At 41.3% G+C, this 16,530-nt stretch overlaps 1 protein-coding gene across 2 annotated transcripts in view; it reads right to left on the reverse strand.

The window, feature by feature from the left end:
- The window catches only part of IQGAP2 (IQ motif containing GTPase activating protein 2), a 287,896-nt gene that overhangs the window by 226,034 nt on the left and 45,332 nt on the right, over positions 1 to 16,530 (reverse strand). For both annotated transcript variants that reach the window (XM_032626071.1, XM_032626073.1), the window contains exon 2: positions 14,813 to 14,912. In XM_032626071.1, coding sequence (XP_032481962.1) covers positions 14,813 to 14,912 — 100 coding nt within the window. The remainder of the gene's footprint in view (positions 1 to 14,812; positions 14,913 to 16,530) is intronic.

The following is a 16,530-nucleotide window of genomic DNA, read 5'->3' on the forward strand; positions in this document are numbered from 1 at the left end:
AGTCGAAAATAAAAACAACTTAATTAATTAAAAAAAAAAAAAAGGTGGACGATCTTGGGAATACCCAAAAGCACAGTTCAGAGATTTCCTCCTCCACCTAAAGATTTCACCTCCATTCTACTCACACTGCACACAAGCCCCACCACACCTTGGGCCTTATCACTACCCAGAAATACTCCACCTTTAAGATCTAGGCTTCCAAACCTCTGGCTGTAGCTTTCTGTTTACCTACTTCTCCACTTCCTTATTCTTTTAGGTCCTGCCCTTCATCCTCATCAGAGCTGGTTCCTTGACTCTTGCTACTGCCCTCCATCTTGCCCATACTGGCTTCACGAGCCTCCTTGTTGATTTGGGACTTCAAGGCCACCCAATGTCAATGATGCTCACACGAACACCCTGGGGTCCCTGTTTCTTTCTTTCTTCTTTTTTTTGGGAGGGGAGGGGCCATACCTCATAGCATGCAGGATCTTAGTTCCCTGACCAGGGATCGAACCCATGCCCCCTGCAACAGAAGCACAGAGTCCTAAGCACTGGACCGCCAAGGAAGTCCCTGGGGTCCCTGTTTCTATGACTTTCTCAGAACCAACATGCCAATCCCTGAGCCTAGTTTACCCCGTTCATCTTCTCTCAGCTTGGAAAAATTCACAGGAACATGCTGATTGGCTCTATGAGGAAAACTGAGAACTTTAGTTGCCTCTTCAAAACTGCCCAAGCTTTCAATCCAACCCAGGCTGAGGCACGATCACTTTCTCTACAGCACTGTTTTCGTTTCTCCATTCTCCTATCCTTCTCCTTCTTATATCAGCAGATGACTCCCCTCAATACCCTTCCTCTTTCCATCTCATCACAGAGGAAGAGATGTCCGTGTTCTCTGCATCTGAGCAGGGGTGGGAAAGCTGGAGCTGCTGCGGCAGGACCATTCAGCGATGAGAGCATCATTCTCAAACCTCAGTGTGCACCAACCTTTACCTGAGTGATTTGGTTTTTTGAATCTGTGGTGGAGAATTTGTATTTATTTCTTTGTTTATTTATTTATTGAAGGATAGTTGACTTCCAATGTTTCAGGTGTACCGCAAAGTGATTCAGTTGTATATACATACATATATATGTACATTTATTCTTTTTCAGATTCTTTTCCATTATAGGTTACCTGAGTGATTTGTTAAAATGCAGACTCCAGGGCCCTAGAGATAGATTTGCAGGGTCTGGAGCAAACCCCAGAAGCCTGTGACCCTTACGCAGGTGGTAACTGAATTTGAGAATCACCGTTCAAAGTCATCCTCTCACTCAGATGATGGAGCTGCCTCAACTTTTGCCCTGTGAAATACCAGAGACAGGAACAGCTGGATATTACAAATTATTTGAAGAAAAAAAAAAAATCAATGAACATTTAAGCCAAGCAAGACTGAATGAGGAAAGTATGGAAATGACAAGAACTGTGAATTCTTTTTTTTTTTTTAAGAACTGTGAATTCTTGAATTCTTATTCTAGCACCTAAATGGGTTCAAATTTCTTAGCAAAAATGAAAGCTATATGACAAAAATGTACAAATGGCTAACTCCCCCACCCTAAGAATTCAATGTTTCACTAAAAGCAAACAAACTGAATTTACCAAACAATAAGCTTAATATTCATTTTTATTTCTGTGTATTTTCACCCCTGAGCTTTCTACTAATACTTTTCCTGATCAGCATGACTTAGAATCATGGGAGAAAAGAGTTGTCAACAGCCAGGAGACCTTTATCCTAATCCCAAATCTGCCACTAACTCTACCATTGAATGAAGTTGATGAACTTCTCTGTGCCTCAGTGTCCCCATATACAAAATAAGGATTTGCACTCTTAGAGGAACACAAAAATGTTCAGACCAAAAAGCCAGTGGAAGACCGTCCTACAAATGCGAGACAAGAGAAAAATCACGGTGTAACAAGCTTGTACCAATATTGTCCTCCAGCAGCCTTGCTTGGAGTCCCTCTATGCCTTGAATGATGACACTGTTCTATGACTTTTAAGCATCACAGCATGAGGCAGCATCTGGTGGGGAGATTCATACAGGAAGGAAGAGACCTCAGCAGTGTTTGCTCTTCATACCTTTTGATGTTTCAACAAAAAAGCAAAGCATTCTTTCAAACCAGCCATAACAGTGGCAGAACCAAAAAGACAAGCGATGAGTTGCATGTAGAATCCAGTCACAACCCAGAAGATGCACCAAAACTATCTTGTGTGAGAAGAGAATAAAATCTACATCACTGAAAAGTGCAAATTCCTACTAAAACTTTAAGAAGACTGATAGAAAAGAGACAGCGAGAAGAAGGGGAAGGAGGGAGAATACAAGGTAAATTCCTCCCAGAACAAACTATTAGTAGTAGTCACAGTTAAAACAAAACCAAAAACAAGTAAGCATCAGAAAAAGGAAAAAAAGAGACAGAAAAAGAGAAACAGAAAGACAATGTATGGCTATATTTTGCTAATTCTACCAAAACTCAAGAACTGAGAACTGATCAAGAATGAGAACGAAGCTAGTCCACATAGAATCTGGAAACCAAGACCACCCAAACCAAGGTTTTGAACTTAAGACGTGATCAAAACACATGAAGAAATAAAGAAGTCAGACAGTGTTAGCCTTTAAGCACACACGTTTTGAAGTCAGACAGAGTTGGAATACAGTTTATGTTGCCAGTTAACCGTGACCTTAGAAAAATTACTTAAGTTTTTCCAGGACTCAGTTTCTCCACCTATAAAATGGGGATAACCCCGTGTAAGTTGATTGCTCCGGGCACCACGCCTGGTGACTGGACACTCAGTGTGATAACCCCTGTAGTAAAGAATGTTTGAGACCATGGAAAATTCCAAACACCTCCCAGCTCTCCAGCTTCAAAAAGCCTGAGAAACAAAATGTGAACTCTGGGATCAAATGTCAGTTGCTCAACTTCCCCTTGGCTGCAAAAGATTCATATTGATTATTTGTATTTAAAAATATCAGCGCTCTGAGAAGTTATGCTTTCATCTGTCAGATCACACCTGACTGGCACTTATCCAACACAAACCCAAGGTTAGAACTCAAAACCTGTGAAATTAAAAACAAAAGTCTCCCAACTCTGTGTCCCAACCCCAGGCATGGCTGATAATCCCGCTGAGTCTAGATCTGCCCCAAGGCATTTGACCTCCCAGTGTCCTCTGTTCCCTAAATCCAGTCCCTTGTCAAACCCTATGGCTTCTCCCTTTATAACCTTAATGTCTGTGCCTCCCACTCCCGCTCCACAATCCCTGGTCACTGCCCAGCTGGATGGCAGCCCCTGAGGCTCCAGCCACAAGCACCACCCCCTGGCAGGCAGGGCTGGCTGGTACCCTGTCTCCTCTGGTTCCACTGAGACAGCCTACTGAGCCTCACCCTCGCGCAGGCTACGCCCCACGACCTTCTTCTCACAGGTTACTGCCTCTCCCTACCATTGGGATGTGCCTTGCTGGGTCGAGCCCTGGCCTCCCAAAAAAGGTCCTGTGTCTCTCTGGCCTATGACTCCCGAGGCCAGCCAGTTAGAAGGCAGCCCCAAACAGACCAGTCCTCAGCGGCAGGCCCTCCCCTTGGAGGAGCCAGACCCTGAGAAGGGCCCCTGCTCTCAACTCAGCTGCGCCCCCTGCCCCACCAGCCTGCCGGCAGCTGCACGGAGCAACCCCGCCCTTCATCTTGTCCCCCTGGATGGCAGAACTGAGGGCAGAGTCAGGGACAGAACAAGGAAGAAGGGGGAAATGAAGAATTACCACAGAAACATGAAAGCTGTTTATGGTTTGAAAATGCAGTTAGGAATTCCTTAAAACTTCATTAACGTTCTGTATAGAGCAGCAACATGTCTCTCAGTAAGTTGATTACCAAGAAAGGTATTTCCCTCCCAATTCCAAATTTCTATTAGCATTGCGTATGAACACAGCCATGGGCAGCATCTTTAGGAATAAAGACAGTGAGGTCCAAAAGTGCGGAGGAAATCCAGAGGACTCTCTAAAGCATTCTCCAGTCCATAGATTCTTTTTCTTAAAGTATGTAATCATAAATACTCAGAGTTAAGCAATCCCACACGCCAGGCTCTCCCTTGCTTAAACATTTGTAACATTTCTCCTTTCAGAGCTGATTCTCTAACTCACTACTGGGTAAGGCCAGAGCTTGAGGCTTGATCTAATCAATGAGGTGTCCTTTTGGTATCTGAGTTGTAAGCATTGACACAAAAGGAATCACACCCGTGTTTTGTTTCCTTTCCAGGGCACATACAAAACTGTCCCAGACTCGCTAATACAAAGAACAGCTTGGCTCACATAAAGGGCTCTTTGAAGATAATATTTCTAAACAAGCCCATCACCAAGGGAAGGCTTTTTCGCTTTGTTTATTTTCAGAGGTAAGACAGAATAAGTAAGCACAGCAAAAGATTTGTATGCATTTTCTCTTTCCTTAAAAAAAGGAATATTATATTTCAGGAACTTTCCTTGGGAAACACAATAGCAGCCCCATTCATAACTACTTGCTCAACTGCAATTTGCAAACTCCCTCTCCATTTCTTGCCAAGATTCCCTCTCCCATTCCCTGACCTTCATAACAGCTCCAGCTGGATTTCCTTCCTCAATCCCCAAAGAGAACCCACTATCTTCAATTTTGCACAGTTGTCCTAAAAAACTGAAGAACTGAAGTTCTTAAAATAGACTTATTTTCATTATTTAAATATATTTTGCAGAGATTAATATGAAATCTACTCAGCAGTATTAATTCTTTTGGAAAGGCAACTCCTTTCATTTAAACAGAGAGATTTCCGGCATCATAGAGAATTTTCAAAGTCCATATAAATAGCAGACTTGTTTGCCTCATTTCAGCAAAATTCGCACTGCAAAGAAGCTATCAAGTTAGCTTTCTGGGCCTACCTGAAAAGAAAACTTAATCCATTTAGTATTATTTAATATGGTAGAGGAAGGAACAACTTAGTTTAAAATGGCTCACGATTCAAAAACATCAAGGCATAAATAACCTTAGTACCATCATCACTTAGACCAAGTCATCATCTGATTCCTGGTTTGGTTTCTGACAGTAATAAAGTCTATTCCCCTCACCCCCCCAAACACACACAAACTGCCCCTTTCTGGGGTCAATTTCAAAGGCTATGTACACACCCTGTAGAAGGCAGCTTCTAAGGTGGCCCTCAGTGATCCTCACCTTCTTGAATTCATCCCTTTGTGTAATCCTTTCCCCTTGAACACAAGACAGATTTAGTAACTTGATTCTAATGAATAAAACACAGCAAACTACGGGATGTCATTTTTGAGAACTTGAGGCTACAAGAAGACTGGCTTCTGCTGTACGTGCCGTTTCTTGCTCTCGGGCTCGCTCACCCTGATGACAGCCAGCTGCCACGGTGTGAGCTGCCCTAGGGAGGGCCCACATGTCAAAGGAAGCCTCTGGCCAACTGCCGAGGAGGACTAGGTCCTCAGTCCCAAACTCTAGCTGCCAACACCAAGTGAGCTTCTGGAAGATCTGTCCTGCCTGAATCTCGAGAGGACCACAGCTTTGTGAGAGACCCAGAACCAGGGGACCCAGGAAGCTCTGCAGATTCCTGACCCTCAGAAGGGAGATCGGCTCAGTGCTTTGTGACCACCTACGGGGGTGGGATAGGGAGGGTGGGAGGGAGACACAAGAGGGAGGAGACATGGGGATATATGTATATGTACAGTTGATTCACTTTGTTATACAGCAGAAACTAACACACCATTGTAAAGCAATTATACTCCAATAAAGATGTTTAAAAAAATAAAATAAAAACACAGAAAAATAAAACAAACCAAAAATTTGTTGCTTAAGTCACTAAGTTTGAGAGTAAACACAGTCATGGATAACGAATACATATGCCAGACATTCTCTGCCCTCCTGCCACCATTATGATTAGCTCTCCATGACATCATCTAAACCCTTCAGCCTGTAGAGAAACACACCTCCTAGGGTGAAGAGCCACTTTGTAAAGTAGTTATCTCTCTTTTCTGAGATATGCCCTAAAAATATGTGTTTTTCATTTTTCCTTCATTGCCATTAATATTAGTGTTTGGGACTTAATTAAGAAGGCTTTACACACAGACTTCATAATTTTATAAACTGTGAGCAATAATTTCAGCCACAGTCATTTTAATACACAAGCTACCTCTTCCTCTCTTCATTCATTGAAAAATACTCTATACTCTTTTCTGGGTATCTTCTAGTTTACTGTAGTGGCATTAAGTTGTCTAGAATTACTAGACAGTGGGTCAGTGGGTCACATCTGACTATAATATAGAATCTTCCATCAACACAAATATCAAATTTGACCTCCAGGCTGACAGTCTAACCAAATCACCTAGAATCCTGTCTACCATGAATCTAATTCATATCCTACTTGTTACCTCCAGGAGAACTAAAACATACAGGAAACAGAATACAATCAATCCTCATTAGTAACAAAAATTCAATGCTGGGCATTAAGTAATTCATTCAAATATGGGGGAGACACGATGTCACGGATACCTTATAATTGGGGTATTTGACCCAGATGGTGATGTCAGAGAAGGATTCCCTGAAAAAAGTGAGCTTCCGTCTGAAGACAGAGCAGAGTCTCACTCAATAATGAGGAAAAGGAAGCAGCACATGCAAACATCCCGTGCAGGAGAAAACATGGAAATGAAAAGGGGTCAACGTGGCTGGAAGATAGAGCAATAGGGAACGGGGCACCTGATGAAACTGGAGAGGCTGGAACGACTGGACTATGCGGAACCTATGAGTCCCTAAAGCACTTCGGTTTTTATCCTGAGTATTGAGAAACCACTGGAAGATTTTGAACCGATCAGAATTTTGAAAAGATTCATCTGATAAAGGACTGAAGCAACCAGAGGTGTGGGGAAACCAGTTAGAGACCACTATAGCAATCTAGCAAGTGATGTTGGAAGCCTGCAGTAGGTTGATGCTGGAATAGAGAGGTGAATACACGAGAGAGATTTAGGAGGATGGTGGGTTAGATACAGGGAGCTACCCATGCACACACATACAGAGAGATTAATAAAGCAAACAAAAGTGAAGGAAGGAATTTCAAACTCATGAGTAAAAGCTTTAACCTCATAGCGGTGAGCTTTTTTGAGCACAGAATTGTTAGTTGTTTGGTCTCCATCTCCCAAAGTGACCCTATTGTGCCTGTTTCCACACGGTAGACGCTCACAAAAAAACTGGTAAACGGTGTTTAGACATCTCATGTATGTTTGGAGTACCTTCTATACGCATTTTATCTGCTAAACACCATTTCATCATATTCAACAGCTTTACTAAGGACCTCTCCAAGCCAGGCTGAGCAAAGGAACTTTTCTTTAATAAGAGCTTTAATGAGATATGTATACAACTGACTCTTTCAAGTGTACAATTCAGAGGTTTTTAGTATACTCAGAGAGTTGTGCAATCATCACCATAATCAGTTTTAGAAGATTCTGGTCCCAGCAAAAAGAAATTCATACCATTAGCATCACTCCCCAACCCCCCAATCCCACCAGCCCTAGGCAACCACAAATCTACTTTCTGTCTCTGTGGATTTGCCTATTCTGGGCATTTCGTATAAATGGAATCCGAACAATATGTGTGGCCTTTTGTGTCTAGCTTCCTTCCTTCAGCATATTTTCAAGGTCCACCCATGTTGTAAGTATGTATCAGTACTTCATCCTTTGTTTTTTAAGATTATTTTTTATAGAGCAGTTTTAGGTTCACAACAAAACTGAGGGGAAGGTACCGAGGCTTTCCATATACCCTCTGCCCCCAAAGACATGCACAGTCTCTCCCATTATCAACATCCCCTGCCAGTGTGGAACATTCGTTTTAACTGATGAACCTACATTGACATATCAATCACCCAAAGTCCACAGTTACCTCACAGTTCACTCTTGTTTCTATATATTCTGTGGGTTTGGACAAATATATCATGGCATTTATCTATCACTGTGGTATCTTACAGAGTATTCTTACTGCCCTAAAAAATTCTCTGTGCCTCTATACTCATCCATCTCCCCACAACCACTGATATTTTTACTGTCTCCACAGTTTTACCTTTTCCAGAATACCAAATACTTGGAATCATATAATACGTAGCTTTTTCAGATAGGCTCTTTTCACATCATAATATGAATGTAAGGTTCCTCTGTGGCTTTTTATGGCTTGATAGTTTATTTCTTTTTAGTGCTGAATAATATTCCATTGTCTGGATGTATCAAAGTTCATTTATTCATTCATCTACTGAAGGACCTCTTGATTGCTTCCAAGTTTTGGCTGTTATGAAAAAAGTTTCTATAAACATCCATATGTAGCTTTGTGTGTGGACATAGCCTTCACTCCACTGGGTAAATAGAAGGAGCACAACTGCTGGGTCATATGGTAAGAATGCGTTTAGTTTTGTAAGAAACTGTAGAACTATATCCCAAAGTGACTGTACAATTTTGCATTTCCACAAGCAACAGATGAGAGTTCCTGTTGCTCCACATCCTCGTCAGCATTTGGTGTTGTCAGTGTTCAGATTTTGGCCATTCTGGTGGGCGTGTAGTGGTGTTTTGTTGTTGTTTTATTTTGCATTTCCCTGATGACCTATGATGTGGAGCATCTCTTCCTATGCTTATTTGCCATCTATATATCTTCTTTGGTGAGGTGTCTGTTAAGGTCTTTGGCCCATATATTAATCAGGTTGTTTTCTGACTGTTGGGTCTTAAGAGTTCTTTATGTATCTTGGATAACATTCCTTTATCAGTGTGTCTTTTGCAAATACTTTCTCCCAGACAGTGGCTTCTCTTCTCGTTCTCTTGACGTTGTCTATTGCAGAGCAGAAACTTTTAAATGTAATGAAGTCCAGCTCACCAATTCTTTCTTTCATGGATCATGACATTGGTGCTATATCTTAAAAGCCATTGCCAGGGACTTCCCTGGTGGTCCAGTGGGTAAGACTCCGTGCTCCCAAGGCAGGGGGCCAGGGTTCAATCCCTGGTCGGGGATCTAGATCCCACATTCATGCTGCAACTAAAAGTTCGCAGGCCACAACTAAAGATCCCACACGTCACAACTAAGACCCTGTGCAGCATGCATGCGTGAATGAATGAATAAATAAATAAATAAAGCTATTGCCATACTCAAGTTCATCTACGGTTTTCTCCTTTATCATTAGCCTCTGAGAGTTTTATAGTTTTGAATTTTACATGTTGATCTGATCCATTTGAGTCAATTTTTGTGAAGGGTGTAAAGTCTGTGTCTCAATTTCATTGTCTGCATGTGGATGCCCAGTTGTTCCAGCACCATTTGTTGAAAAAAGACCATCTTTGCTCCACTGTATTGCTTTGCTCCTTTGTCAAAGTTCAACTGACTGTATCTACAGGGGTCTATTTCTATGCTCTCTGTTCTGTCCCACTGATCTATTTGTCCATTTTTTCACCAGTACCACACTGTCTTGATTACTGTAGCTTTATATTAAGTTTGAAGTCGGGTAGTGTCATTCTTCCAACTTTGTTCTCCTTCAATATTGTGTTGGCTATTCTAGGTCTTTTGCTTCTCCATATAAACTTTAAAATCCAGTTGTTGATATCCACAAAATAACTTTCTGGAATTTTGATTGGGATTACATTGAGACTATAGATCAAGCTGGGAAGAACTATCTTGACAATACTGAGTCTTCCTATCCATGAATATGGAATATCTGTTTATTTAGTTCTTTGATTTCATTCATCAGAGTTTTGTGGTTTTCCTCATATAGATCTTGTATACATTTTGTTAAATTTATACCTAAGTATTTCATTTTGGGGGATGCTAATGTAAATAGTAATGTATTTTACTTTTAAATTCCACTTGTTCATTGCTGGTACATAGGAAAGCAATGGACTTGTATGTTAACCTTGTATCCTGCAAGCATGTTATAATTGCTTATTAGTTCCAGGATTTTTTTTTTTATTCTTTCAGGTTTTCTATATTGTCAATCATGTCATCTGCAAACAAAGATTTTATCTTCCTTTCCAATCTGTATATCGTCTATTTCCCTTTCTTGTTTTATTGCATTAGCTAAAACTTCCACTATAATATTGAAAAGGAGCGATGAGGGGGAATACCTTTGGCTTGTACCTGATCTTAGTGCAAAAGTTTCAAGTTTCTCACCAGGAAGTATGATGTTAGCTGTAGGGTTTTTGTAAATAGTCTTTCTCAAGTTCAGGATGTTTCCCTATATTCCTACTTTACTAAGAATTTTTATCATGAATAGGTACTGAATTTTGTCAAATGCTTTTTCTGCATCTAATGATATAATCATATGATTTTTTCTTATTTAGACTGTTGATGTGATGAAGCACATTAACTGATTTTCAAATGTTGAACCAGCCTTGCAAACCTGGGATAAATTCCACTTGGTTGTGATTTACATAGTTCTTTTTATACACTGTTAAATCTGATTTGCTAATACATTTTTATAGCTGAATAATGTTTCATTATATGGATATATCACACACTGTTTATCCAGTCATCAGTAGACGGACATTTGAGTTGTTTCCACTTTTTGCTCTAATGAATAACACTTCAATGAACATTTGTGTGCAGGTTTTTGTGTGGACATAGGTTTTCAATTTTCTTGGGGATATACCTAGTGGTGGAATTGCTGGATCATATAGTAACTCGGTATTTAATTTTTTGAGGAGCTACCAGACTGTTTTACAAAGTAGCTCCACCATTTTACAATCCAACCAGCAATGTACGAGGGTTCCAATCTCTCTACATCCTTAAAAACACTTGTGATTGTGGCTTCCCTGGTGGCACAGTGGTTGAGAGTCCGCCTGCCGACGCAGGAGACACAGGTTCGTGCCCCGGTCCGGGAGGATCCCACATGCCACGGAGCGGCTGGACCCGTGAGCCATGGCCGCTGAGCCTGTGGTCTGGAGCCTGTGCTCTGCAACAGGAGAGGCCACAACAGTGAGAGGCCCGCGTACCGCAAAAAAAAACCAAAAAACACTTGTGATTGTCATTCTTTTTTGATTATAGCTATCCTAGCATGAAATGGTATCTCACTGTGGTTTTGATTTGCATTTCCCTAATGACCGATGTTAAGCATCCTCTCCTGTTCTTACGGTTCATTTGTGTATCTTATATGGAAAAATGTCTATTCAGAAACTTTGCCCCCTTTTTTTTTTGCGGTACTCGGGCCTCTCACTGTTGTGGCCTCTCCCGTTGCTCAGCACAGGCTCCGGACGCACAAGCTCAGCGGCCATGGCTCACGGGCCCAGACGCTCCGCGGCATGTGGGATCTTCCCAGACTGGGGCACGAACCCGTGTCCCCTGCATCGGCAGGCAGACTCTCAACCATTGCGCCACCAGGGAAGCCCTGCCCGTTTTTAAATTAGGCTATTTACTTTCTATGGTGTGCTGTAAGAGTTCTTTATATATTCTGAATACAAGTCTCTTACCAAATATATGATTTGCCAATATTTTCCCCCATTCCATGAGTTGTCTTTTCAATTTCTTGATGGCATCTCTTTGAATAAAAAAGGTTTAATTTTCACGATGTCTAATTTATCTAGTTTTCTTTTTTAGGCTTGTGCCTTTGGTGTCAAGTCTCAAAACCACTGCCTAAACCAAGGTCACAAATATTTACTGCTGTGTTTTCTTCTAAGAGATTTACAGTTGTGGTTCACACATTTAGATTAACAAAACCATTTTAGGATAATTTTTGTATATGGTGTGAGGTAGGGATCCAAATTCATTTTTATGCATGTATATATCGTTGTCTCAGCATCATTTGTTGAAAAGACTGTTTTTCTTCCCCCACTGAATTGTCTTGATTGAATGATTTTTAGTTTAAACTAAGCTTGCATTGCTGGGATAAATCCCACTTGATGGTATACAATCCTTTTTAGATGTTGCTGAACTCAGTTTGAGTTTGTTGAGGATTTTTGTATTTGTATTCAGAAGGGATACTGGTCTGTAGTTTTCTTGAGGTACCTTTAGTTTTGGTATCAGAGTAATACTGGTCTCAATAAAATGAGTTAGGAAGTGTTCTCTCCTCTTACATGGTTTGGAAGAGCGGGGAGTTTACTGAGTATTGACTCAATCCTTTTTACTTGTTTTACATCGGTTCAGTTTTAAAAATTTCTTCTTGAGTCAGTTTTAGTAGTTTGTGTCTTTCTAGGAATCTGTACGTTTCATCTAGGTTAACTAATCTGTTGGCATATAATTGTTCATAGCACTCCGTCAACGTCCTATTTATTTCTATAGTGTTGGTAGTGACATCCTCCTCTGAATGAAGCAACTTTTAAATGGTCTGAGATTAATGATCACAGAATCTTGAAAGTAATAAAACCAAACTTAAAGATACACTGGACTCTTACAACTCTGGATTTTAAAAAATTTTGAGTTACAGGACATATAGGCTAGGTATCCTTCCAGTTCTCACCCTTGGAAAGAAAAAATCGAGGCACAAAGACAAACCCAATACATCTTTACTTGAAATGCACCAAAGTCAGTTCAACTGAAATAAACAAGAAACACTTCCTAGCTAAACTTTCACATTCTAAGTGTACCATTCAGTAGAAATTCAATATTCTAAGGCAGCTACACTCACATGAACACACACGTGCATGCACTGTAATAAACCCGGTATGATAAATTCCTAAGGCATTAACATTGTAAAAGAGTCAGGCAATAAACCCTTTCAAATAAATAACTTTTTGAATACTAACTCACTCCTTCATTTATTTCCTGAGTTCAGGACCATCGAATTCTGTACACTATGCTTTCTGAAATCATAACAAACATATCTATTAATAGCCACATAATTTTTACATACTCCATAACCAAAAAACAGCTTCCCTAGGCTTCCCTGGTGGCGCAGGGGTTGAGAGTCCGCCTGCCGATGCAGGGGACACGGGTTCATGCCCCGGTCCAGGAGGATCCCACATGCCGCGGAGCGGCTGGGCCCGTGAGCCATGGCCGCTGAGCCTGCGTGTCCGGAGCCTGTGCTCCGCAACGGGAGAGGCCACAACAGTGAGAGGCCCGCATATGGCAAAAAAGAAAAAAAAAAAAAAACAGCTTCCCTGAAAGTCATAATAAGTGTTCAGATATTAATAAAAGATTCATAAATACATATTACATCTAATCTCTTCTTTTAAGATAAATTTATGAAAACCATCCTAGAGGAAAAGCTGTGTACTTTACAATCTATTCTTTCAACAAAACTATTCCTAAGGAAGCTTTCTTCAAAGAACTTGGGCTAATTGTTACGTTGATTTTTTTTTCTTTAAACTTTGTCTTTTTTAAAAATTATTTATTTATTTATTTATTTATTTTTGGCTGCATTGGGTCTTTGTTGCTGTGCACGGGCTTTCTCTAGTTATGGCGAGTGGTGGCCACTCTTCGTTGCCGTGCACAGGCTTCTCACTGCAGTGGCTTCTCTTGTGGAGCACGGGGTCTAGGTGTGCGGGCTCAATAGTTGTGGCACGTGGGCTCAGTAGTTGTGGCTCGTGGGCTCTAGAGCACAGGCTCAGTAGTTGTGGTGCACGGGCTTAGTTGCTCCACAGCATGTGGGATCTTCCCGGACCAGGGCTTGAACCCGTGTCTCCTGCATTGGCAGGTGGAGTCCCAACCACTGCGCCACCAGGAAAGTCCAGCATGTTTATTTTGAATGTCTGTGAATCCCTCTCCCTATCTAACTTTAGCCACAATTTGACTAAAAGCATGTTTTTAATAATCTTAGACTGACAGTGAGTCTTCAGTGACTTGCAACCTAACTGTCAACTTCCAGACACATTAAATAACCTTAAAAACTGAGCCTTTAGGGCTTAGAGCTACAAGGCTCTGTTAAAACATTAAACAACCTTGAAAAACCCCCTTTTAAGCACTGTTGAGGCCAAATTAGTGCATGTGTCACTGAATGTTCTTCTACAAAACAGTGATTAGAAGCCTCATTCTTCTAGCTCTGTAGGTAGTTATTTATCAGTGATCAGAGATAATTAATACCGATGACCATTAACTCCATGTTTATCTTCTACAGAGATGAGAGAGCTGGAACATATCTGTCCATGAAACAATACTGTTGCTTGATCACAGCACAAAGCATTAAATCAGAATCTAACCCATGGCATATGGGCACTGCAGTATGCACCCAGCAAAGGACAAAGTTCTGATTCCCCTGATACCGAGGCCTAAGTGCAAATACTTTATCTTCACTTTCTCCTTGGAGAACCCAACATTGACTTGTAATCTAAAAAGTCTAAAAGAGTCAGTGTGATTTTAGAGACAACATATCCTAAGCGGTCACACACCCATGGGTTAAAAAGGAGATTGCTGTCATAAACCTACTCTCCAGCTTAGTGAACGATGGACTTCAGTCTGAAATGCTATTTTTCTACTGGGCATATAGGAATATATAATTATACATTGATTGATAAGAGTAGTAATAATTATAATCATTGGGGTAGAGTTGGGGAAAAGATATGAGGCAGCTCTGGAGGAAAAGGAAGTTGATTTAAGTCTCTGCTGCTTCCCTACATCCGTGCCAGAGAGATGAGAAATTCTGAAATAATCTGCAATTTGCCTAGAGATTTCCTAGGAGGCTCTAAGGAAGAAAAAGGAACAGTTGCCTCCCTAGTGCCTTGACCATGGCTGTGGTAGCAACTTTTTCTCAGTTCTGCCATTTACAAAACACAGGTGGTTCTTCTCCCATTACCTTACTACCAAAAAGGCTGCAGATGAGTTATTAAAAATACAGTACCCCAAAGCTCATCTCCAAGAGAAGGTGCACAAAAAGACTAAGTTTGAATCTTACCTTTTGGCTTCCTCCAGGTGGCACAAATATTCATACGCGATATTCTGCCGCCTCCTCTCATCCATCTCCTCTGCCGAGAGTCTTTCATCGTCCACAATAGCTAGAAATAGAAGATAATATCACATGACTTGTTAAGGGCAGTGTTCATCAAATAATGAGACGACCAACTAGGAAAAACGCATATGCAGCTCAACACTGAATAATGAGGGATGGGGGTATTGAAACATCAAGCGCAGGAAGAGATTTGCTGCTGGACTTTACAATATTATGTTATTTCTAGCAGAAAATGCAATACTGAAGTATAAGTTGACATTAAATAATAGAAGGAGAATAGCAATCAGATTTCAGAGACATGATGCCACAGGATTTAGACAGCTCAAGTCAATTAGAGGACGGTCTACCAGCAACAACTTCGCTCAACAAGCTTGTAGAACTGGTCCAATGGCTCAGCTTGGACCATCCTAGAAATTCTGGGGCTGAGCAACGAATCTACAAGGACCTGTGTTTTAACACTCCTAGAGGTAATTAAGGTTTCTCATCCAACCCAAATCCTACTTTACAGATGACAAAGTCACTAAAATCCCTCCCTCGTTTACCTCTTGGTCTTTACAAGGCTAACTTTCCCTGGTCAACAGGTATCCAAAAGAAAAAAGCCATGGAGACAGCCAGTGAGCAGAGTCTCCAAGCCCACACCCTTTATTCCAACACAAGCCTAGTTTACAAACTGCCATGCTTCAGCCTTGCTTTTCTGTAGAGAGCGCAGCTTCCCCGTTTCCTGATTGCATTTCCTCTGCCTGCGGGCTCAACAGTACCCCACGGCTGCCAACAGTCACATCAGCCAACTCTTAGCTGCCTATTTACACGACAACACTCCTCTCATGAAAGGGACCCCCTTTTCCTGTTCAGTCCTGAACTTTCATTCTGATGGTTGTAAAATGAATGTGGTTTCTCGTTTGTTAGATTACTCATCTAACGAAGACAATGTGTGCAGGCAGCAAGGCTGTGGTCACGAGGGGCAGGACCGTCCCTGTTTGCTCTTTTGTTCCCCAGCCGCCAGCACCAGTCAGCCGTTCCATAAATGGGACCCCTGGTCCCAAGCAGAGGAGAAAAGGATGTGAAGGTCATCCATCCATCCCTAGGAAAGGTCAACCCCATGCCCTACTGATGAGGAATCTGAAATATCAATCTGGCAGACAAAAGGAAATAAGATCACATTTTGAACTCTTACTGGGCAAGTACAGTGCTTGACACTTAAGATCGAAAAATAATACCAAACCATCAAAGAACTCAAAAGAAAGGGGAGATTAAATTTACGTCAATATAAAAAATGACGGAATACCGTAAGCATGGAAATATGTACTAGATGCTTATTTATTGAGCACTTACTTTCCTTCAAGGGTTAGGCAGCGTTTTCTATGCAGTGTTTCATTCAAGTCTCACAACTCTCTCTGAGGCAGGTGCATAATCTATCCCACTTTACCCTCCGAGCAAACAGGCTGAGAGGCCATTTGCCCAAGTGAAGAGCAGAAACATTAGAGCTAGAAGTATTTGGATGGGATGGAAAAAGCAAGTACAGAACTTTGGGAAATGTCTTTGTTTATGTGGGAGGAAGAAAAAGAAGCAGCAGGACAGGCTGGAAGAGCGCTAGGACAGGCTGGTATACAACTAAAGCAGGGCCAAAGGAGCAGGAATTTCCACACGTATCACTATCCTTTCCC

This window comes from Phocoena sinus, chromosome 3, assembly GCF_008692025.1.
Source record: "Phocoena sinus isolate mPhoSin1 chromosome 3, mPhoSin1.pri, whole genome shotgun sequence".
NCBI lineage: Eukaryota > Metazoa > Chordata > Mammalia > Artiodactyla > Phocoenidae > Phocoena > Phocoena sinus.